This window comes from Mytilus edulis, chromosome 4 (assembly GCF_963676685.1).
Source record: "Mytilus edulis chromosome 4, xbMytEdul2.2, whole genome shotgun sequence".
Lineage (NCBI taxonomy): Eukaryota > Metazoa > Mollusca > Bivalvia > Mytilida > Mytilidae > Mytilus > Mytilus edulis.
In genome coordinates, this window is record NC_092347.1 from 19,054,049 (window position 1) to 19,078,125 (window position 24,077).

The following is a 24,077-nucleotide window of genomic DNA, read 5'->3' on the forward strand; positions in this document are numbered from 1 at the left end:
ATGTCAACCAAACTAAAATGGCAAAATAGATGTACTAGAAGTGAAACTGGGAGACAACTACACGAATTAGTTTATATGGTAGTCCATTGTAGGCAAGACCAATCAACTTTATTACCCGAACCCAACTATTGGGACTGAGAACTTCATGTCTGAATTCACTTAGATTGCAGAACCGGCTACAATAGGCTAAATAAATATCGCCATCAGATAGGCCAATCCCTCGCGCCACACTGTGAATGTGGTGAAGAGGAAAACACTGAACACTACATATTTAACTGTCCGATATACCACTAGGAAAGAGAACAAATGGAACGACAACTGGAAATACAATTAAAACATCAAAATAGATCTGCAAACTCTATTAGCACCAGCAAATAAGGAGACATACGAAAGAACAGCAGATATAAATGGAGAGTATTTAAAAGTTTAGGGCGATTTAAAGATTCATTTATCCCTAAACCCCCCAGATCCTGCGCATAACAAATTAACCAATTAAGTACCGTGTGAAAATACTAACCGAGAAATTTAGTACCAGGATGAAATAATCCAGCACAAAGAGAACAGTTGTGTCATAATATTGACCTTAGGATCAGGACCAGTTCCACCTGATACTACTATAAAACACGTATACCGTATGTATAGAGATCTAGTGTGGGTTTTTTTTTCTCGTTTTCATTTATTCAAATATTTATTTACTTTGTATACGGTCGCGTCGTATCTTTTCTTCTTTAAGTTTACCAGTCTTCCATCTGAATAAAGATGATTAATAACTGATCTTTTCAAGTTTTGGAAAGTACTTGGCAATCTTGTTGATTGGATAAGTAACGTAGACCTCATGTTTATGATAATAATTTTATAATAGCTTCCCCTGTTCACGAGAGGGCGCTTATAAAACCACTTCCTTCATGACATCATTATGGCGTCTGATTAGTCAAGTTACAACCCGTAACCACCTACGGCACATGAAGACCGGCTTAAAAAAGAAGTTTTGGTTGGTTTTAAGAAAATGTCAGTTTCTACAGGAATGGTAGAAGAGAAGTTAGACCTTCTCAGCTTAACAGACGATGAAGAAAACGAAGATTCGGACTACGAACCTGGCTTACCCGAGTTGCAGGGTGTTCTGTCAAAGTGGACTAACTATTTACATGGTTGGCAAGACCGATATATTGTGCTAAAAGAAGGAACTTTGAGTTATTATAAATCTGAAAATGATACTGCATTTGGTTGTAGAGGTGCTGTCAGTCTGTCAAAGGCTAATGTCACGGTAGGTTTACAAATTTCTCGATCACAAGACATGTTGTCATTTGTGATTTGGTTTGTTTACATGACGAATACACAAAAGAACTGAACTTTGTTTTCATTTGGAGGTCTTTGACCTGTTCGCACAAACCAGACGCAAATCACTCATTAATGCACATGATGCATAAGCTGAGAAATATTTTGTATGTTCAAGGGTTATTAAGTTTTGAAGCAGTTAAAATAATTATAGCTTCTGGCCCTTCTAAAAAGTAAAAGGGTGTGTAAATTAAGGCAGTGTCTGCACGTACCCGCATGCAGTATGAATAGCAAAATTGTCGTTCGTAGGCTACGCGTACCCACATCCGGTTTTATAATAAATTGCCATCGAAGCGGGAATTAAACGTAAAATATATACAGAAATTATCGCAATTAGTGAATAAAATTTATCAACTACTTATTTTAAATATTTATATATGTGTAAGTGAACAGTTTTTCTCGGTTAATAAATATTCTTAAAATGGGAAAAGAGTGATATACGTGTGGGGCAGACATTTCAAAGTTATCATGAATTGGAACAATTTGTTCAAAAGTATCAGTCGATTAATTTGATACAATTGTATATAAAAAAAAACTCGGGGTCAATTGCAGCTGCAGAGAAAAGAAGAACTTTAAAAGTTTTACAGAATAATTTTTTCCTGTATTCACGGAGGCAAAAATTCTAAACAAGTTCGACAGGAAAAATTAAGGCCTAAATATACATTATTTCTGATAAACAAAGGCCGATGCCAATAATCTTCTAAGAAAGCTTCGTTAATAAATAACAAAATGTTTGACGAAAATGTAAACCTTCAGCGCATCAAAAAATATTTTGCCTCTGAGGCGTGGAAGCAACTTAAAATTCGGATATTATATATTATAGGACTATAGTTTACAGGGACTGTATATTTCATTTTCAATCAGTGTGCATTTAATTTGCAAGATTTATTATATATTATTAACTTATAAATACAATTCGAAAATATTATTTGTCATACCCTTCACTCGTTCTACTCGAAATCCCCATATTATCGATAATTTCTGCATATATTTCGCGTTTAATTCCCGATTTGATTGCATTTTATTATAAAACCGGATGTGGGTACGTGTAGCCTATGAATGTCAATTTGACTATTCGTACCCACATGCATGTACGCGCAGACACTGCCGTAAATAAATCAGTCACAATTTGGTATCACAACTTACTCTGGATACATGTGTTTTGCAGTTACATTTATTACAGACAAATGTAAAAATTAAACAGAAAGTTTAAATTTGATTAAATTACAAAAAAATGTAAAACAAGATAATTTATTATGGGGACAAAGTCCCCAATAACAGTAGAAAAATCAATAATAAAAAAAAAAATCGGGGAAAATTTTCCCGAAATTTTCATTGTACTAATGAACTCAAAATCGGAAAATTTTGTCATGTTTTTAATTCCCACATCTGCGCAGAAATCTACAATGTACTTCCTTTTTCCGGTCTCGTTTGTGTGAAACTTTGAATAAATTATATATTTATCAGTCTAGTATAAGATAGGAAGGAACGCAATACCAATTTCATTTTTAATATAAATTCCTTGATATGAAAAAACGTTACCTGATGATAGCGTTTCTTTGTTTACATTGCATATGACGTCATAACTTAAATAACGTCACAACTAAAATCCCTAACAACAGAACCAAAATCGGAAACGTTACGGTATTTCCGTTTCTTTTTTTCAACAAATATTTAAGTTACAAAAAAATAATTCATACAGACTTCGTCCCCATTTACAGGTAATGCCTGCCTCATATTAAAAAAAGAGGCAAATTATGAGGGGGAGGACAGGGGTAAGGGAGACAGGGAGAAAGGGGGTAGGAGAAAGGAGAAAGGGGGTGGGAGAAAGGAGAAAGGGGGTAGGAGAAAGGAGAGGAAGGCTGGGAGAAAGGAGAAAAAGTTGGAGAAAGGAGAAAAAATAAAATATCTCTCCTTTTAAAAAATTTTCTAATATTTCAAGAAAAAATATCTCAAAAGGAGATGTTTTATTCTAATGGGAGAAAGGAGAACGGGGGTAGGAGAAAGGAGAAGAGGGGTGGGAGAAGGGTACCCCCCTGTCCTCCCCCTCAATTATTATATTAAAATTAATGACAGTTGACTTTTTGGCTCCAATTCTTTGTTGCTTTATATATAAAAAATCAAAGTTTTTATTCCTAATATAAACTATGTACCAATTGCAATTTTCTGGTAATTATTGCACTACAGATTTTCTTTTTAACTCATGATGACAAGTTTAATAGGCCTACAACAAACATAATTCATGTGTTTACACTAGGAATGTGCTGAAAAGGATAGGTATTATAATTTAAAAACTTTTTTAATCAGGTTGCTAAAAGGGAATCAGTGACTTTAACAGTGCTTGTTCCAAAATGGCATTAAAGTGTTAAGAGTAGGTAGGGTTAGCGAAAACTGAACATGCTGAAGCTAAATGTAATTGTTTTTAGTTAAATTCTGTTGACCTGTACAAATGATTTTTACAGGCCTGTGGCTAAGTGTGAAGACTGCTATCAGCTGAAATATGAAAATTACTTATAATACACAGTGGTACATGTTTATTTTATAAGAATTATTCTCTTTTTTATTGTTTGAAATAATAATTATTTGATTCCCAACTGCTGAATAAGTCATCTTCTTACTTCTTGCTACTAATTACTGAGAACCAAATAGTTGTTGTCATTGATGTCATTCTGCAGATAGTCCCTTAGTAAGTACTTTAGATTTTTGGCCTAATATCATGAATATGGTGTTTTCAATTTTTGTAAAAAAAAAAACTTTTTCACCTAAAGTAACTGACTCAATAATGTTACATGTACGTGTATACATCAACCAAAAGACTGCAGATGGAAAGTCCTTTAAGGGTAGTCTTGCTACATTTACACATTATGTTACACTCCCTTGTCAGAATCAGCACAATAATATACAAAACCCAGATGTACATCTACATAATATATATATATCTTAATTTTACTAAGAAAAAAAATAATTTATGTATTGTATATCAGTTAGAATGTCTGTTCTTTACAACACTGCCCATAACATGCATGTACATTAGAATTTTTAATGTCCAAAAGAGGTGATACAAAAATACAAATTATGTTGAAAGGTGGTTGTTACAGGGTGCTGATGTTAAAGTTTGGATATAGTTGAATTAAGGTTTGTTAATCTCCGGTACAGGTGAGAAACTGATCTCCAACTCATACATCAAATATACATGTACATTTTATTGTAAAATTGAGAAAGGAAATGGTGAATATGTCAAAGCGACAACCACCCGACCATAGAGCAAACAACAGCCGAAGGCAACCAATGGGTCTTCAATGTAGCGAGAATTCCCGCACCCGTAGGTGTCCTTCAGCTGGTATATATGTATTACTGTTAGATCTCATTCTGTATACATTTACTCTGTCACATTTATAATTCATGTGTGATTATAGATATTTAATGGACAGATAACAGATATATTGGTGTCATTTTATATCAGCATTGTCCATGTTGTCAATTACAACAAAATGATCACAGTAAATCCATCACCATAATAAAAATAATACATTGTTTTTTGAAAAATGAAACATGTTAAAAAAATTAAGGAATGTCATATACAATAGGTCATATGCATATACATTATCGGTAAATTAAGGCAAATGATAATGGTGAAACTTCAAAGATCCTAACGATTTTTTCATGTATACAAGTTGGAAACTGTTATGTTTAATAAATAAATGTATAAAAGTTAAAAGAAGTTTTAATGATGTTAAATAGGTTCCTTGTTGTTTACAAGTACAAATGTACAATGTATATGATTTTCAATGTGTTATTGTATACCTAATTAGTTCTGCAGATATTATGCATGAAGTTGTACTCATCAGTCGGTCAGTTTGGTTTTAGTAAGCGCTATGCATTAGTCAAGGAAGATTGATTACAACAGTGTCTTTTACTAATATGTATAAAAAATATATGAATATACAGAAGCTCAGTTAATGAAAAAAAACAACTCTTGATCATTATTTGTTTTATATAAAGTAAATACCCACTGAATAAAACTATAAATGGCACAGATGTAAATTTATACCCACTCAAAAACATTGTTTGCAGTTCAATAAGTTTAACTTTAAAGACTTGATACACTACATGAATGTATGTGCATTTTGTATTTTAAATCAAATCCCACACAAATAAAATTAAAAGACAACATTACAACATTATGATTTAAGTATTATATTCACCTTGAGGGTGTTAGCCTGAAGGGGTGTTTCTTATTTACACCAAGATATTATTGTCAATGCAGAACAATATTTTTCAATAATTTAGAAGAGGGTCTTTCAGTGATTTGACCATATGTCATAGAATTCAAAAAGCATGATAAGACAGTGTAATAATTCTTTTGAACGACTTCTTGGTGTTAATTTGAGATTCTAATATATATATCAAAATCTGAAAAGGTGTTAGTTTATATATAATTAAAGTATATCAAAATATAGGTTTTTTAAAAAGAAGTCTTAAAACATCTACTAAATAATTATGATTTACAATACATTATTTTATTTTGTCACATGCAGATATACTTATAATGTAAGTAAGTTTTAATAGGATACAAGTTACATTGTTAAATTTATTGTAAATGTCATTGAACTTGAGGTTAACCTCTTATCACTACAGCTGTTTTTGTGTGGGAGATTCTGAGTCACACTTGAGTTTGATAAGCAATTTTTTTTTATCTCAATGAATTTGAATGTACATTGTCATTTACCTTATGTTGAAGTTATGTTTGGTTCAATGATTGATGGAAAACTATGATGGTATCTGTTAGATTTTCTTAAGTTACACATACAATGAACCTACACACATACAATGAACCTACACACATACAATGAACCTACACACATACATGTACTTTCTTCCTTTGATGATTTCATAAATTCAGTCATCAAATTGATATGGGTTCTTAATTTAAAATAACTGAAATTGTTATGTTGACAAGGGCCTTTTATTTCCCATGTGTATATATTATAATTTTGGCAATATTGACAAGTCATATTTAACAACTTTCATTGTATTTACCTATTTCCATCAGTGCTTCAATTAATATTTTTTAATCAGAGATTATGACAATCCCAACTAGAAACCTACAAGACTTTCAGGCTTTAAGTGTCCTTGTGAGCTTGTAAAAAGTAAAATGTCAAAGCAAAATACAGATCATTGTAAAAGCTTGCTCAAACTATATTTAATTTTGGCACTATTATCAACAACTATGTCAAACTGTTTTGACTAGACAGTATGACTTCAAGCTTCAAAAACTTTGAAACATCTTCTTTGTGAATGAAGATAACACTGACAGAGGAACAAACTTTAACAGATTATCATTATTGATGAAAAAGATGTTGCAAAATGTCAGCCACTCAACACAGTATGAATCTTTGTACATGATTGCTCAAAAAGTATTCATATTACACTCAGGAGTGATATCTTTAAGGAGAAAACTGAATAACATTTATATTTACATGTAATATGCAGATATTATGTTAGATTACATACTCTTGATAAGTTATTACATCTTGTACAAACAAAATAACATTTAATCATTTAAAAATACATGTACGTGCATATGATGACCATGTACAATGTACTTGATATGAGTTTGTGTATAGGAGTGAAGAAGGCAGTTTAGAAAAAAAATTGTAATATTTTTGTTATCTCAACTGAAAAAAGTAGCCAGTCTTAACTTTTAACAAATGGTTTTGGTTTAATTTAAGGGACTTTCAGTTTGATTATAGATTGATTTATTAATATTACAAATTCCCTTCAAAAACGTTGTCTTGTGAATCACATTATTTTACAAAATAAGTTATGTTTTATTAGGCTTTTCATCTTACAATACGTAAGTAAATATATTGTTTTAACCCACTCAAATTGTCTCATGCAGTATATGATGTCACAAAGTCATGGAAGTGTAACGGATAAAAATTGTCAAATTTTAACTTTGTAAACAAACAATTAAAATGAAAGTACAAAATGTAGGATAGAAGTTTAATGATGTAAAAAACAGTGAACTTATATTTTTGTGTTACTGTATGATTGACAAATCCTTTTTTGGACCTAGTATTGTGGGGATGCTTGACAAATCTTTCTTTTGACCTAGTATTTTTGTGTATGATTGACAAATCTTTCTTTTGACCTAGTATTTTTGTGTATGATTGACAAATCTTTCTTTTGACTAGTATTTTTGTGTATGATTGACAAATTTTAACTGGGATTTTTTTTATATGATTGAAAAATCTTTCTTTTAACCTATATATATTAAAAGAAGATGTGGTATGATTGCCAATGAGACATCTCTCTTCATTATCCATTGTATTTCTTGTGTGATTGACAAATCTTTCCTTTAACCTATATGTATATATATATACAACTCGTCTAAACATCAACCCAACAATGTTAGGTCTGTAAATTTACTTTCGCAAATTTTTTGTTCTTCCCTCGCCGGGATTCGAACCCATGCTACTGAGATATCGTGACACCTAATCACCTGCACTGTAGCCGTCCTGCTAGACCACACGACCACCTGGGCTTCACAATTATAAAGCTTTGGTGGCCTTGTGTTACCTTTCCTCGTCAGTTTTAATCCAGCGTCGTACTACAGTACATGACATATAAGGCATGGAGATGTTATTGTTACAGATTAGCTCAATTATCTATAGTAAAGGATCCTACAAATTAATGCAAGATACAGTCACAGAAAATAATTATATTTATAAGTACGTCTGAGTCCTTGACAACTCTACAACAGATTTATTCATCGGATCACCAGCAATGATGGTGATACATGGCTGTGTACATTATGTATATACAACTCGTCTAAACATCAACCCAACAATGTTAGATCTGTAAATTTAAATTGTCCCGCTAGACATATATTGTATATATAAAAAAGAAGATGTGGTATGATCGCCAATGAGACAACTCTCTCCATAGTATTTCTTGTGTATGATTGACAAATCTTTCCTTTGTGATGTGCTCATAATGGAACAAATAACACATTGTAACACACACCAGTACAAAATTTTACATTGATCTGTTTTGAGTAATAAAATGACTGATGTTACCTCTCTATAAGACATGTTAGAAGTAGAATCTGTATATATACAGTAATCACCTGTAATGATATGTTTATTTAGACAAATTCTCTTTAATTTTCAGCCTCACCAGTTTGATGAGTGTAGATTCGATGTTAGTGTAAATGATTGTATGTGGTACCTGAGAGCTGCCAGTGAAGATGACCGTAATCGATGGATCAGCGCTATTGAATTACATAGGGTATTTTGTAGTACTGAGGTATTATAATGGGGACTCCACTGTCAAAGGAAAGCTTAACATAGATGTGCAACTAATGTGCTTTGATTGTATAAAAATCACTTGTTTGTTTCCTGCAAGCAATCTTTTTTTAAAGAAGTAAATATTCTTTCCAATATTCACATGAAAATTTCTGAAATTTTTACTCAGTGAATTAAAGTATATTAAGGAAAATAAGATCCCATAAGAACATTTCTGTTGATTTTTAGGGGCATAAAGTTTTTCCGTTCATTTGTTCGTCCGTTTGTTTGTCTGTTTGCCCCTATTCAGGTTTAAGTTTTTGGTCAAAGTCGTTTTTGATAAACATGATAAAGTTGAAGTCCAATCAACTTGAAACTTAGAACACATGTTACTTATATATGCTACATGTATGATCTTTCTAATTTTAATGCCAAATTAAAGTTTTGACCCCAATTTCAACTGATTGAGATATATAGTATTGAAGGTTGAAATGAAAGTTTAGTGAGATAAAGAGATAATAAATAATTTATTATTTATGAAATTCTTCCCTGAGGACAATACATTAATCAAATCTCTAAAGGAAATCTTAAAATTGTATGCTTGTTATAAGTTTCGAATCAATTTTCATTTAAGTATAATGTTAATTGGTCTTTCAATTTAATGAAACAACAAAACTGATTCTTTGTTCACAGAATATTTAAATGTTTGTAAAAAAAAGTATTTAACTGGACGTACACATTCCAAATATAATTTATTGATTATTAAAATCTTATTTAAGACTTTTCAAAGCATAAGGAAGTACAAATGAACCATTATCTTTGCTAAGGAAATGATTCTTATTCATTATGAACTAAAAGTTATTTTTAAATATGAGGCAATAAAGAATTTCTTTTAAAGTGGAATCTGTTAATTAACAGACAAAACCATAACTTTGACTTTAATCCCCAAGATTTCTGCCTGTTGCTTCATATATATATTATTTGATTTTTGTACTTCTTTGTATAATTGAAGATTAGGACATTTGGACAATTAACTGGTTGGTTAGTTATGAGAAAAACATCTAGAGTAGTTTGGACATAACAGGCTAAACTCTATAGTAAAAGCATGCCAATAAAAACTAAGATTGTAATAGGCTTTAACTTCATGGTCAAATGCTTTTTGAAATTGACAGCTATTCCCCTACCTTTTACTGTCTTTGTTCCTAATACACCAGTACTTATTTATATTCACATTTGTTTGGTTTTTTTTTGTACAATTTGTCAATCAATTTATGAGATATTGAAAGGATAGTAGGAATCACAAAAAATAACTGACATTAAGGATTATGTTTTCCAAAGTTTTGGAATCCAAACTGTGCATCAATCTGTCCTTTCTAAGTATAGAGTTGGTTAAACGTTGTTCAAGATGAAGCTGTGTTCTCGTCAACTTGAAAACAGCACAATATAAGAAAAACCCGGTAAAAATCAGTAGGAAAGGACTTGACTTATCAGATCAACATGAAGCACAACAAAACAAAAATTACTCAAATACCATTATAAGAATGCTTGTGTTAACTGAAAGCTAGTTTGTAAATGATTTCAAGATAAACAATTTATTCTTTCCCAGCTACAAATATATCAATGCCTGATTTAATAATATACATCACATACTTTCATTGAAACATCATCAACGTACAGTCAGGGCATATCAAATATGTCAAATGAATTGGAAAGTATACATCTTAGAAGAAGGTTTTTGACCCAGATTTCCTAGTTAACTGACCATTGAAATGTGATAATGAGAGCAGGGCAGGGTGTACTATGAACAAATATTCTTTGTTATGAAACTTGATGACGAAGAACAAATTTCTGTAACATTCTAATGAACCTCCTGTTTAAAGAAGTGTAGACCTCCCTTGTCAGAAATTATATAAACTCAACACTGCTCATCTTCTGACTGTTTCAGTAATGAACTATGTAAACCAGAATGGGTATTCAAACTACATTATATTCTTAATAAACAGACACAAACAACATCATTTACAATAATGTGGACTTTTGTATTATGTTTTTCAGCTCATGTCATTTCATATTTTTGAAATGTTATGCGAGATCATTGTTCAGTACCTTATGTCGATATTTTTTTTCAGCAAGCTGAATCTGGTTATGGTAGTGAAAACAATCTTCGAAGACATGGTTCCCTGTTGTCTTTACAATCGGGTACCAGTTTATCTACTTTATCAGCATCATCTTTTAAGGTATGTTTTTCAAAATTAAAACATTCTTGATGTAAATGAAACAAAGAGTGGTTTAACAAGACAGCAACCCAACAACCCAACAAAGCAAAAAAAATTACAATCAATGATCAAAACAAAAAGCGAAAAAAAGTTACTATTTGCTTGCATTAACATACAACGTATATTAAGAAAAGCAAACAAGATCATCTTTAAAAATGAAAATGTGTCCTGGAAGAAATACAAGTGTTTTTGTTAAATTCCCTATCAGCTAACACAAAATGTTGGGCCAAGCTGTCAGTATATGAAAGAATGTATATATGAATACAGGGACATCTTAGAGTAAAAAATACACACTCCAACAGTAGACTAGTTTTCATACTAAATACATTTTGTACTGACATGATTGAATTCTAATATCTTGAGTCTAGAAAAACTTTGTATAAATTTTACAGTTTCTTAAGTATTTGATAAAACTGTTCCCATTATGAATTTTGTTGAAAAACCTTCCATGAAGATGCAGAAAAATATACAGAACATGAAAAGTGTGTTGAAAAAATTCACTTACATGACTTACTGTTTGAAAATCTTATGACAACTGAAGCCAAATGATAATACACAGTAATCCCCCAAATTATAACCTGTATAAATATCCACTTTTACTGTACACAACTTACCACTGATTTGTTTCTAGAATCTTTGATTTTATTTTTCAGCGTGGAAGAGGTTTAAAAGAAAAATTGGCTGAAATGGAAACGTTCCGTGATATACTTTGTCGACAGATAGACACGTTACAGAGTTACTTTGATACATGTGCATCTGCAGTGACACATAATGTTGTACATGACTGTAAATATCTTTGGAATTATACGTGTTAGAGTTGGAAATGTTCCTTATGTGTTTTTAATTCAAGCATATTCAATTCAATGCAAATGGTTAAATATGATTCCAGGCATTTAGATGTGAAAACTTCAGAGGATGTAGGAAATGTGTTCATTTTACACATGGATAAGAAGTGTTGCTTTAAAGGAGTCTGTTCGATAAGGTCCTAAAATGGCCCCCTTTTTTAGCGTAAATTTCAAATTCGAATTTATTGACCAATATCACGATTAATTATAGCTAATACATTGACTAGATAGGATATAAGCAATTTTGTTGAAAATTTTACGTTTCTGCGTTTCATTATGACGTCACAAGTTGTACTCATATTGATTTTTCACGAAAAAATCAATGAAAATGGGCAAATTTCCAAAGATTATTTGACAGGAAACATAGAGCGCATACGTCGACAACAAAGATCTTTTAAAATAATGTTTGTGAAGACAATTAACATGTCTTATTTGAATATTAAGCTTGTCAACGCCTGCGCTCTATGTTTCCTGGTCCTTTATTTCATTAAAATCCAGCTGATTTTGTCAAATTTCACCAAAATCCCTTATCTTGACCTTTTTGGGATGTAAAAATCAACGTGTTAGAATAAAATTTTGACAAAAACAGCTCTGTTTAATTTTCTCACATGTTTTTAAGGCAACTTAAAACAATTATTGTCTTGTAACCATGAACTTTATAATTGGGGCCAAATATGGCACTTACCGAACTTACTCCTTTTACTCAATATCCATTATATAAATTCACATAAATAGATAAACAGAAATTTATATATAATTTAAAACAATTTCATATGACTGCCATTATAGTAATAATATAACTAAAAAGGGTGGTGTAAGTTATAAAAATTAATCGTTTGTTGAAAACATTAGAAAAGGTAATACTAAGATTTCCAATTAAAATAGCATTGGAGTTATATATGATGAAAAAAGAAACCTTGCTATTCTTTTACAAAAATATGTAGTGACGTTTAAAATGATGGTTACCTTCTCACTAGTTTATTAAATGTTTTTGATGTGTAAAAGTGATATGAAATAAAAGCATCTCAACTTTAAAGACAAAATACCTACTACTTGTTAACTGATAGCTGTGGGACCGTAGCTCATAGGTCCTTATGTGATTTTTGTAGAGCCTGCGACTTTTGTCACAGAAAGCTCGACATAGGGATAGTGATCTAGTGGCGGCTATGGCGTGGGCGGTGTTAGCCAACTTCTTAAAAGCTTTATATTTTAGAAGGTGGAAGACCTGGATGATTCATACTTTGTATATTGATGCCTCATATTACGAAGTTTCAGTCAATCAAATGTCCAATGTCCTTGACCTAATTTTCATGGTTCTGTGACTACTTGAAAAAAAAGTTAAAATTTTTTGTAATGTTAAATTCTCTCTTAAGTGATAGGATAACTATATTTGGTATGTGTTTATCTTGCAAGGTCCTCGTGCCCATCAGACAGTTTTCACTTGACCTAGACCTCTTTTAATGGATCAGTGAACAAGGTCAAGTTTTGGTGGTCGTCCATATTTCAGATACTATATGCAGTATGTCTAGTATATTCGGTGTATGGAAGGACTGTAAGGTGTACATGTCCAACTGGCAGGTGCCATCTGACCTTGACCTCATTTTCATGATTCGGTGGTTATAATTAAGTTTTTGTGTTTTGGTCTGTTTTTCTTATACTGTATGCAATAGGTCTTCTATATTTGGTGTATGGAATGATTGTAAGGTGTACATGTCTAGCTGGCAGGTGTCATCTGACCTTGACCTCATTTTCATGGTTCAGTGGTCAAAGTTAAGTTTTGGGGTTTTGGTCTTTTTTTTTCTAATACTATATGCAATAGGTCAACTATATTTGGTGTATGGAAGAATTTTTAGCTGTACATGCCTGCCTGGCTTGGTTCATCTGACCTTGACTTCATTTCATGGTTCATGCATTGGTCAATGTTTAGTTTTGTTGGTTAATATTAAGTTTATGTGACAGTTGTAATAAAGCTTTATATTTAGGACTATCAACATAATATCAATGATTAGTAAAGAAGGCAAGAAATTTCAGCGTGTGCACTCTTGTTTGACTAGTCCGCAAACAGTCAAAAAATAACATAAGGACCTATGAGCGACAGTTCCGCAGCTAGTTAACTGATGCATGAACTTAGAATTTTCAAATTCGGAGTATGAACTTATAAATTTTCTTCACACATTTCTCCAATACTTTTGAACAAAACAACTTCATATTTCATAATTAACAATGGTGAGTTGTAACTTGTGTGTGCTTTCAGAATCTGTCAGTTTTCCTATACTTTAAAATTATAAGTGGGGGTATGCAAGCATGACAACACATGCATTCTTGTTTTATTTAAAAAAAAAATATACTAGTTTATCATTGTATGAAGTGTTTGAATTAGAAAAAATACAAAACAAAATATAATTTGATACTGTAAGGATGTAAAATTTTGAAAAGTTTTATACATTTATAGTATCAGAAGAAGACATTGGTGACCCAGATGACATCAGTGACACTTCCTCTGAACATCCACCTAGCCATCATCATCCACATCATTTTAATGGACCAACAGGCACAGATTTAGGTAAGATTGCTGTTAACCTAGTAGGCTTTGACCTTCAATTAACCAATTACTGTAAATTAAGAAATTATTGCGTGCATTTATAATTGCGATTTTGTCATTTAGTCTAATATGCTATTTTAATTTTGGCGATATTGTGAAAAGTCCTGTTTAATTCATATAAAAAAAATCAAAATGCGAGTTTAAATTATTGCGATTATAACCCTGTTGCATTTCACAATAATAAAGACATTGTAATAATTTGTAAATTTCTAGTAGTGAGTTAGGTTAGTTACAGTTCAGGCCTTGCGGTCATAAAACTTTCGAGCACGGTTTTTGTACTCAGACTCAAGATTCAACCAATCAAAATGCCGGATTTTGTGTTTCGAGCATGATTTTTGTGCTCCGAGCACTGAGCAAAGTTTATATGACTTCAACCCCAGATTTACTAAGTTATTATCACCAATGTTTTAATGGACATTAATCAATTGCAGATTTATGCAAGATTTTGGCCTAACTAGCCATCTCCACAACATCTAAAAAGTAACAATTTTCCAGAAGTCAGAAAACTTGAAAGATCAACAAAATGTTCTGTTTTCTTTTCAAAAACAACGCTTAAAATATTACATAGATTTCAGATTGAATATTGAATTCAGAAGTTTTAGTATATGAGAATCTTGACCTCTACAAATCATATGTTGCATTACATTATTATAAAGAGTCACAATAATTTCATGTATAGCTTTTGTTTAAAAAAATAATGAATTGATAGATCATTTTTGGGTTACACTTTCTCGCATGTTTTAAAAACAGAGGTTGTATGTTTATATCAGAAAAAACACAAATGTACTTGAAGAAGAAAGTATAAGTTACTTATTGAGGATCCCAGCAATTTTTTATACTCGAATTATAGCAAAATTAATTGTTTGTATTGATTTGGTTTCAGCTTCCATATTACAGCAGCATGGAGGCCATTCTGTGGATTTTAAAGGAGAAGCCTTTACATTTAAAGCCACTACGGCTGGAATCATAGCTACTTTATCTCACTGTATTGATCTCATGGGACAGAGAGAGGAGGCGTGGAAGAAAAAACTAGACAAGGCAAGTAAAGGGCAGAAAGGTTATAGGAATCAGTATTTGAATACATCAGTTTGTGAATTATTCATTTATAGGTTGACTTCAATAAAAAAAAAAACAGATTATATTTTTATGAGACTTTTTTACTTGTCATCATAATTGCCAAAATTTACAGTGCATTTTAAAGCAGAACATAGCCAGTGTTCTCCCCAGAAATTTTGGATAGCATCACATTTTGCGTACATAAAAATAACTGTATTTTTTTTAATTTCATTCGTCGCGTCGCGTTGATGCTCTATTTCTTTAATATGTTTTAGTTTATATTGTTCAATTCATAACTGAGAATACAATTAAACTATAACCACAAAAACAGTTGTTTCAGTTTATGTTTTCTTTATTCATTTATAGTTACAGAATTATTTTTTTCCTCTTGTGCCAAATAAAAATAAATATGTGGTTTCAGTTACCCAACAATAAGTCAAATGAATGAATGGTTCATTATAGATCAACCTGTATATATACAAAACTAAATATCTAGTACACAAAATTAACTATTTTTTATAGTATATCAAGTAAAGATAAAGTAGCAAAAGTAGCAAAAAAAATCAATTTAAAAACTTTTTTTTATCATGTTTATGAAATTCATTGTTTCATGGCACTTAATGAAGTAGTTCCAGTTGTTTCTTATTTTTACATTAAAATGATATGTATTTTTAACAAAGTTATCTAACAAATAGTCTGTTAAAGTGTAGTTTTCTCTCTTGGTATATTTTTTCTGTCTACTGTCCATCTGTTGTCATTATCGTGAAAATGCGGATTTTTGTCATATCTGGTCCGGTTCCGATCCGTAGTTTACACAAAAATTTGCAATGGCGGCCGTAGAAAAATTTACGAAAATGAGTCCGAGAATAAACATTGTTTGACAAGAGATTGTGAATGAATAAGACGCTTTTAATGCATTAAATGGATTAAACATAAACTTCATCCAATTATGATAACTTTTTAAAGAAGTATTAAACTTATTTTAGCTCTAAACCAAAATCCTCGCTCTCATATTACCGGAAGAGAAAGAAAGTAATTTTTGGAGAGTTGCACAAATAAACGACATTTAAAAAAAAAAAAAAAAATCATTTCAATCTTTGAAGTTTCGTAATACAAAACGTAGATTTCGAATTGTTTTGTGATTGCATTTTTCCATGTTGAAATTGGTTATTGCAGACAATGTTGTATTAGTCGTGTCTCAAGTGTCAGCTTGGGATATTCGCATCCAAACAGTTATCACCCTGAGGGCAATTAACACCTAGCTATTTAATCTCTTAATTACCTTTAGTGTCCGACTTAAAGGGATTACAATTAAAGGTGATACAATTTTTATGATCATAATCGATAATAGATGAAAGTTCAAAATTGAGGACAAGTAAAATAGCATCTTCAAAATAAATATAGCGTTGCGGGAATTATTAAAGCATCACGGTGAAAAAATATAGCGTCGCGGTACCCAGCGCTAAAACGGCCTGGGGAGAACACTGATAGCAACTAACTCGTATTAATACAAGTGACTTTTACTTGTGCTTAATGTATTGTAAAATATAGAATTATAAGTATTTAGTTAAAAATATTACAGGAAAATGAACAACAGAAGAAAACTGAAGGATAATCTAAAACATTATTAATTATGAAATAATTAGTATTTTGTTGAATATTACAGGAAAATGAAAGAAGGAAGAAAACTGAGGAAAAATTTAAGGAACTCTCAGCAGAGCAAATGAAACAGCCACCGAGACTTGTAATAGGGGGACCAGATTTTGAAGTAAGCTTTAATTTTAACAAAACAAAGAAAGATAATCCATGATATTTTCATTTTACCTAGATACTCTGAAAATAGTATACTCTTTCAATAATGCTTAATACACTCTGCAAACATAGTTTGGGCAATATATACATATTAGCTGTCTATCGGTTCAATCTTTTGGTGTTAATTCAATATTCCTAAAATTTGCAAGAAAAAAGATCAGAAAATAAAAATAAAAACATTACCACATTTGTATTTAAAATTTTAACTCTTTTGAACCCACCTTGTCATTGCAAGTCCTTGTACATAGTTTATTATAATTTCCAAATAGGCACTACAATTTTGCATTGCAACCCTTCTTACATTGTTTTATTGCATATTTTCAGCTAACTATACTTGTGTTATTTGATAGTCTTTTAGTGAAATATTAAATAATAATATAAATATATGCATGCGAGTAGGATATTCTTGTTTACAGGAATTTTAGCCTGAATTGTGGATATTAATATAGCATATTTGACAGCTCTATTTGGGTATAATAAGTATATTGTCACTAATTTTAGGAAGGACCACACTGTCAGATAAAAGAAGATGAATTTTATGATGCTGTTGATGCTAGTCTTGATAAACTAGAACAGAAAGATGATGAGAAGGTACACTAGTTGTTCTGTCTATAGAATACAAACTTGTATTATATGTTTATATCAGCTGTCCGTAGTTGTTTCATTCACAGTAATTAGTGTGTTTTTTTGCAGATTTAATTACCTTTGAGAAAAGATTCTATGTACCATGTATATTTAATTGGCAGGCAGAAAAAATAATACCAAGTCAGAATCAAATAGGGATTTGGAAATTTTTTTTTCTTTATTCTGTAATTTCAATTTTAATAAAAGTATGTTTTGTCAATCTACAGTTAATTCTATATGAGATAAATTAAATATAAAATAATTTATTGAAGTTTCTAACTCTTAATCTTTGACATTGGTGGCATTATTAGTTATTATAGCTGAATATGGTCAAGAAACTATAACTTTGAACAAATAATTTGCGTAAAAATTCATACAATGATGAAAGTGAAATAAAAATTCAAATTTACCCACATAACAGGGAAAAAAACATTTATTAATGTTTCATACTTATGTCTAACATGTTTAGGATTGCACTTGATTCCTCTTGACATCTTATTTTAGTCATTGTTGATATTTTGAAGGTACAGATAGGACTGGTCAGTCAACCAAAGATATCGTTAGCTCAAAGTCACAGATTATATGATGAGGTATGTACCAATATTGATACAGGAAATCAAAGGCAAAAGTTTCTAAGATTTCTATTTCTGAGTTTACAACTGTTATAAAATTGATATAAAAGATTTATTTAATAGTCGTTGATAAATTTTATTAAAAAAAAAATATATATGTTTAAAGTGTGGAAATAGTCACATGGCCTGAATATTTTCAAGTTAAATGTTGTATTTTTTTAGAAACAGTAGCAAATATTACAAAAGTATTTTATTATGAAACCTGAATGTATCATTTCAGCTTGATGTTAGAAATTAAGGACAATATTATAACACTTTATTAATTCAGCAGACTCAGTAAATCATAGAAAACATATCAGTTAGTCCCGACTATTATATATTTCTTGTGTCTGGTATTCTTCAGATTAATAAGATTACAAATGAACATATAGCTAGAATGTCTGACCAATCATCAGATGGAGACAGCCTATGGAGATGTATAGCTGAGGACGGAGAACTAAAAGTATATACTAGAGAAATAGAAATAGATGGTGTAGTGTGTGATCCACTGAAGGCTTGTCATACTGTCAAGGTATGTTGGGAAAAAGAAAGGATACACTCATTAAATTAATCTGTAAGTAAAATAGACTATGCTGTACCAGAGGAATTTTTCTTAAGAATGTTGAGTGTAATGTCGATGTAAGCACTCATGTTTAAGTATATAGTTGTTTAATTAGTCTTTGTAAAGACAAAAGTCCTACTTTTTAAAAGTTACTCAAACAAAAAGAAAATGTTAACCCCCCTTTTTGATCAAATCCTGTACAGTGTACCTTATACACCCATCAATGTTAATCCTGGTTGTTTATTTCAGGGATTTACTGGTCATGAAGTCTGTCACCATTTCTGGGACATTGATGTAAAGATGCACTGGGATTGTAAGTTTATATTACAAAGAACTAGCTACAAGAAAGAAAACAATATATTTTATTCAAACATTCACTAATTTATCAGTTTTCTACATACTTGACAATTATAGGGAATATTTTGAAAAATATGTAAATAATACACATCATAGTGTCAAAATGTTTGAATTCTTTTTTTGAAAACTTTTGGTATTATCTATAAAGCATACCTGATGATGGTTTTTCTGGAAACATGTCCTGCACACACAAATTATAATGTCTGTTTCTACACAATGCTTTCGAAACAGGTTAAGACACTAGGCAGAATTAGAATAGGACATCAACTGGGAATGTAAGCTATATACCAGTAAAGATTCTTTTAAGTATTTTGGCCAATAAATTAAATAAAACAAATCTTAATTTTAAAGACTAAAGAATTATTAGCCGAAGAAAGACATAATTATGGTATGAATGTAGGGAGACATGGAGTTATCTTTTTGACCATTGTACTTTTACAGTAACCTTAGACTCAACAGTAGCAGTAGAATGGCCTTCAGAAGATACAGTCATTTTACACAATGTTATTAAACGGGTGTGGCCAGCCTCACAAAGAGATGCATTATTCTGGTCTCATAAACGACATTTACCTGGACAAACAGATGAAACACCAGATAGATGGATAGTTGTTAATTACAGTACAAAACATCCTAAAATATCTGTAAGTCTTACACATACTATAGTACATTCTAGAATAATATACAATATAGTACATTCTAAAATATCTTTCAGTTCAATATACATTACAACACATATTTAGATACCTTAGTACATTTATACAGTACAACACATTCTAAAAAAACTGTAAGAACCATATACTGTAAAATACATACTAAAATACCAATAATTGATATTGAGACAGAACAATAAGTAATTGTCATTTTTAGTCTCTCAGTACACTTTAATAAGATGCATCCACTGCAATAAATTAGGTACAGTTGCTTGTGTTCAATTAAGATCTGTTTAATCTATTTTTAGACTGTTCAGTAGATGTTATTTTCTGTGCAAAACTATAAATTAATTACCAGTTTGTAAATAAGAACAGTGCTTAATTGACCAAGTAAAATATCTGAATCTGTAAAAGACCATATTCAACATGTTTTTACTATAAAATACAAAATATTTAACAAAAAGATCTGTAAATAAGGATTCAAAGGACATATTGGTAGCAAATTTTGAATTCTCAAACATTTTAAAGAACAGCGTTTGTTGTACACTCTTAATGTCACCAGTTGCTACCTATTAGAATATCTCACTGTAGCCTTGCGGTGATGATGTGAACCATAGAAAATATCATTTAACTTTTGCCCTGATGTGCATATATATATATATATGTAACTTCTTCATTTTCACTTCTGTTTTTAAGGATGGAAAATATGTGCGAGTTACAATGAATGTTGGAATGATTTGTCAAACCATCATAGAGCCACCGTCAGAAGGGGAGATAACCAGAGATAATATAACATGTAAAATAAGCTACACAGCTGATGGTTAGTATTATTGTAATGTTTTGTTTTAGAAACATGCGCCTTAATATTTTTTCTAGTTTTATTCAGTTCTTTTAGTTTTTCTATGACCATTTTTTGCGGTCTTATATTGGTATCAAGTCGTCCGCGTCGTTGCCCGAAGACACTTAGTCTCCAGACATAACTTTAGTTTAAGTGAATGGATCTCTATGAAATTTACACACAAGGTTTGAAACCACAAAAGAAAGGTTGAGATTGATTTTGGGGGTTATGGTCCCATCAATTTAGGAATTAAGGGCCTAAAAAGATGTCCAAGTAAGCATTTTTCTAGTTTCCAGACAATAACTTGTGTTTAAGTGTATGAATCTTTATGAAATTGTACCACAAAGTTCCATTCCAAAAAGGAAGGTTGGGATTGATTGTGTGGTTATGGCTCTAACTGTTTAGGAATTAGGGGCCAAAAACAATACATTTCTAGTACTTTGTATAAATTGCTTATTTCTTGACCAATTTCAATTGGGTTCTTTAATATGCTAAATCTAACCATGTATTTTGGGCCCCATTTTTGATTGGTTCACATTGATGTCCAAAGGATCTCAAATAAAACTTTGTTGATTTCATCAAAAATTGGAATTATTGGGGTTTTTAGCTCACCTGGCCCGAAGGGCCAAGTGAGCTTTTCTCATCACTTGGCGTCCGGCGTCCGGCGTCGTCGTCGTCGTCGTCCGTCGTCCGTCGTCGTCCGTCGTCGTTAACTTTTACAAAAATCTTCTCCTCTGAAACTACTGGGCCAAATCAAACCAAACTTGGCCACAATCATCATTGGGGTATCTAGTTTAAAAAATGTGTGGCGTGACCCGGTCAACCAACCAAGATGGCCGCCACCGCTAAAAATAGAACATAGGGGTAAAATGCAGTTTTTGGCTTATAACTCAAAAACCAAAGCATTTAGAGCAAATCTGACATGGGGTAAAAATGTTTATCAGGTCAAGATCTATCTGCCCTGAAATTTTCAGATGAATCGGTCAATCGGTTGTTGGGTTGCTGCCCCTGAATTGGTAATTTTGAGGAAATTTTGCTGTTTTTGGTTATTATCTTGAATATTATTATAGATAGAGATAAATTGTAAACAGCAATAATGTTCAGCAAAGTAAGATCTACAAATAAGTCAACATGACCAAAATGGTCAGTTGACCCGTTTAGGAGTTATTGCCCTTTATAGTCAATTTTTAACCATTTTTCGTTAATTAAAGTAATCTTTTACAAAAATCTTCTCCTCTGCAACTACTGGGCCAAATTAATCCAAACTTGGCCACAATCATCTTTGGGGTATCTAGTTTAAAAAATGTGTGGCGTGACCTGGTCAACCAACCAAGATGGCCGCCACCGCTAAAAATAGAACATAGGGGTAAAATGCAGTTTTTGGCTTATAACTCAAAAACCAAAGCATTTTGAGGAAATCTGACATGGGATAAAAATGTTTATCAGGTCAAGATCTATCTGCCCTGAAATTTTCAGATGAATGGGTCAATCGGTTGTTGGGTTGCTGCCCCTGAATTGGTAATTTTGAGGAAATTTTGCTGTTTTTGGTTATTATCTTGAATATTATTATAGATAGAGATAAACTGTAAACAGCAATAATGTTCAGCAAAGTAAGATCTACAAATAAGTCAACATGACCAAAATGGTCAGTTGACCCCTTTAGGAGTTATTGCCCTTTATAGTCAATCTTTAACCATTTTTCATAAATCTAAGTAATCTTTTACAAAATCTCCACTGAAACTACTAGGCCACAATCATCTTTGGGTATCTAGTTTGAAAAATGTGTCCGATGACCTGGCCATTCAACCAAGATGGCCGCCACGGCTTAAAATAGAACATAGGGGTAAAATGCAGTTTTTGGCTTATAACTATGAAACCAAAGCATCTAGAGCAAATCTGACAAGAAGTTAAATTGTTAATCAAGTCAATATCTATCTGCCCTGAATTTTTCAGATGAATTGGACAACTGGTTGTTGGGTTGCTGCCCTCCAATTGGTAATTTTTAAAGAAATTTTGCCGTTTTTGGTTATCTTGAATACTATTATAGATAGCGATAAACTGTAAACAGCAATAATGTTCAGCAAAGTAAGATCTACAAATAAGTCAACATGACCTAAATGGTCAATTGACCCCTTAAGGAGTTATTGCCCTTTATAGTCAATTTTTAACAATTTTCATTAATTTGGTAAATTTATGTAAATTTTTACCAAATATAGTTCTCTGTTACTAATGGGCAAAGTTCATTATAGATATAATTGTAAGAAGCAAAATCGTTCAGTAAAGTAAGAACTTCAAACACATCACCATCACCAAAATACAATTTTGTCATGAATCCATTTGTGTCCTTTGTTTAATATGCACATAGACCAAGGTGAGCGACACAGGCTCTTTAGAGCCTCTAGTTCGTAAATCTTAGTAATCTTTTACAAAAATCTTCTCCTCTGAAACTACTGGGCCAAATTAATCCAAACTTATCCACAATCATCTTTTGGGTATCTAGTTTAAAAAATATGTCCGATGACCCGGCCATCCAACCAAGATGGCCGCCATGGCTAAAAATAGAAGATAGGGGTAAAATGCAGTTTTTGGCTTATAACTCAAAAACCAAAGCCTTTAGAGCAAATCTGACAGGGGGATAAATTGTTTATCAGGTCAAGATCTATCTGCCCTGAAATTTTCAGATAAATCGGACAACCCGTTGTTGGGTTCGTGCCCCTGAATTGGTAATTTTAAGGAAATTTTACTGTTTTTGGTTATTATCTTGAAAATTATTATAGATAGAAATAAACTGTAAACAGCAATAATGTTCAGCAAAGTAAGATTTACAAATAAGTCAACATGACCGAAATGGTCAATTGACCCCCTAAGGAGTTATTGTCCTTTATAGTCAATTTTCAACAATTTTTATAAAATTTGTAAATTTTTACTAACATTTTCCACTGAAACTACTGGGCCAACTTCATTATAGATAGAGATAATTGTAAGCTGCAAGGATGTTCAGTAAAGTAAGATGTACAAACACATCACCATCACCAAAATACAATTTTGTCATGAATCCATCTGCTTCCTTTGTTTAATAGTCACATAGACCAAGGTGAGCGACACAGGCTCTTTAGAGCCTCTAGTTTTATATGCCGAAACTAACCAGGTATTTAGATATTTAATTTTTGGTCCTGTTTTCAAATTGGTCTACATTAAGGTCCAAAAGGGTCTTAAATTT

At 31.5% G+C, this 24,077-nt stretch overlaps 1 protein-coding gene across 4 annotated transcripts in view; it reads left to right on the forward strand.

The window, feature by feature from the left end:
- Nucleotides 1-878: 878 nt before the first annotated feature.
- Nucleotides 879-24,077, forward strand: part of LOC139519139 (ceramide transfer protein-like) — a 28,198-nt gene continuing 4,999 nt past the window's right edge. The window contains exons 1-13 of one of the 4 annotated variants that reach the window (XM_071310957.1): nt 879-1,264; nt 8,512-8,628; nt 10,754-10,861; nt 11,554-11,686; nt 14,198-14,308; nt 15,231-15,385; nt 17,070-17,171; nt 17,717-17,806; nt 18,364-18,429; nt 18,815-18,982; nt 19,262-19,325; nt 19,811-20,010; nt 20,716-20,839. In XM_071310957.1, the coding sequence (XP_071167058.1) occupies nt 1,007-1,264; nt 8,512-8,628; nt 10,754-10,861; nt 11,554-11,686; nt 14,198-14,308; nt 15,231-15,385; nt 17,070-17,171; nt 17,717-17,806; nt 18,364-18,429; nt 18,815-18,982; nt 19,262-19,325; nt 19,811-20,010; nt 20,716-20,839 (1,696 nt within the window). In that variant the 5' untranslated portion in view covers nt 879-1,006. Of the gene's footprint in view, nt 1,265-8,511; nt 8,647-10,753; nt 10,862-11,553; nt 11,687-14,197; nt 14,309-15,230; nt 15,386-17,069; nt 17,172-17,716; nt 17,807-18,363; nt 18,430-18,814; nt 18,983-19,261; nt 19,326-19,810; nt 20,011-20,715; nt 20,840-24,077 lie in introns of all 4 variants that reach the window. The other 3 variants (XM_071310955.1, XM_071310958.1, XM_071310956.1) reach the window with 3 other exon arrangements.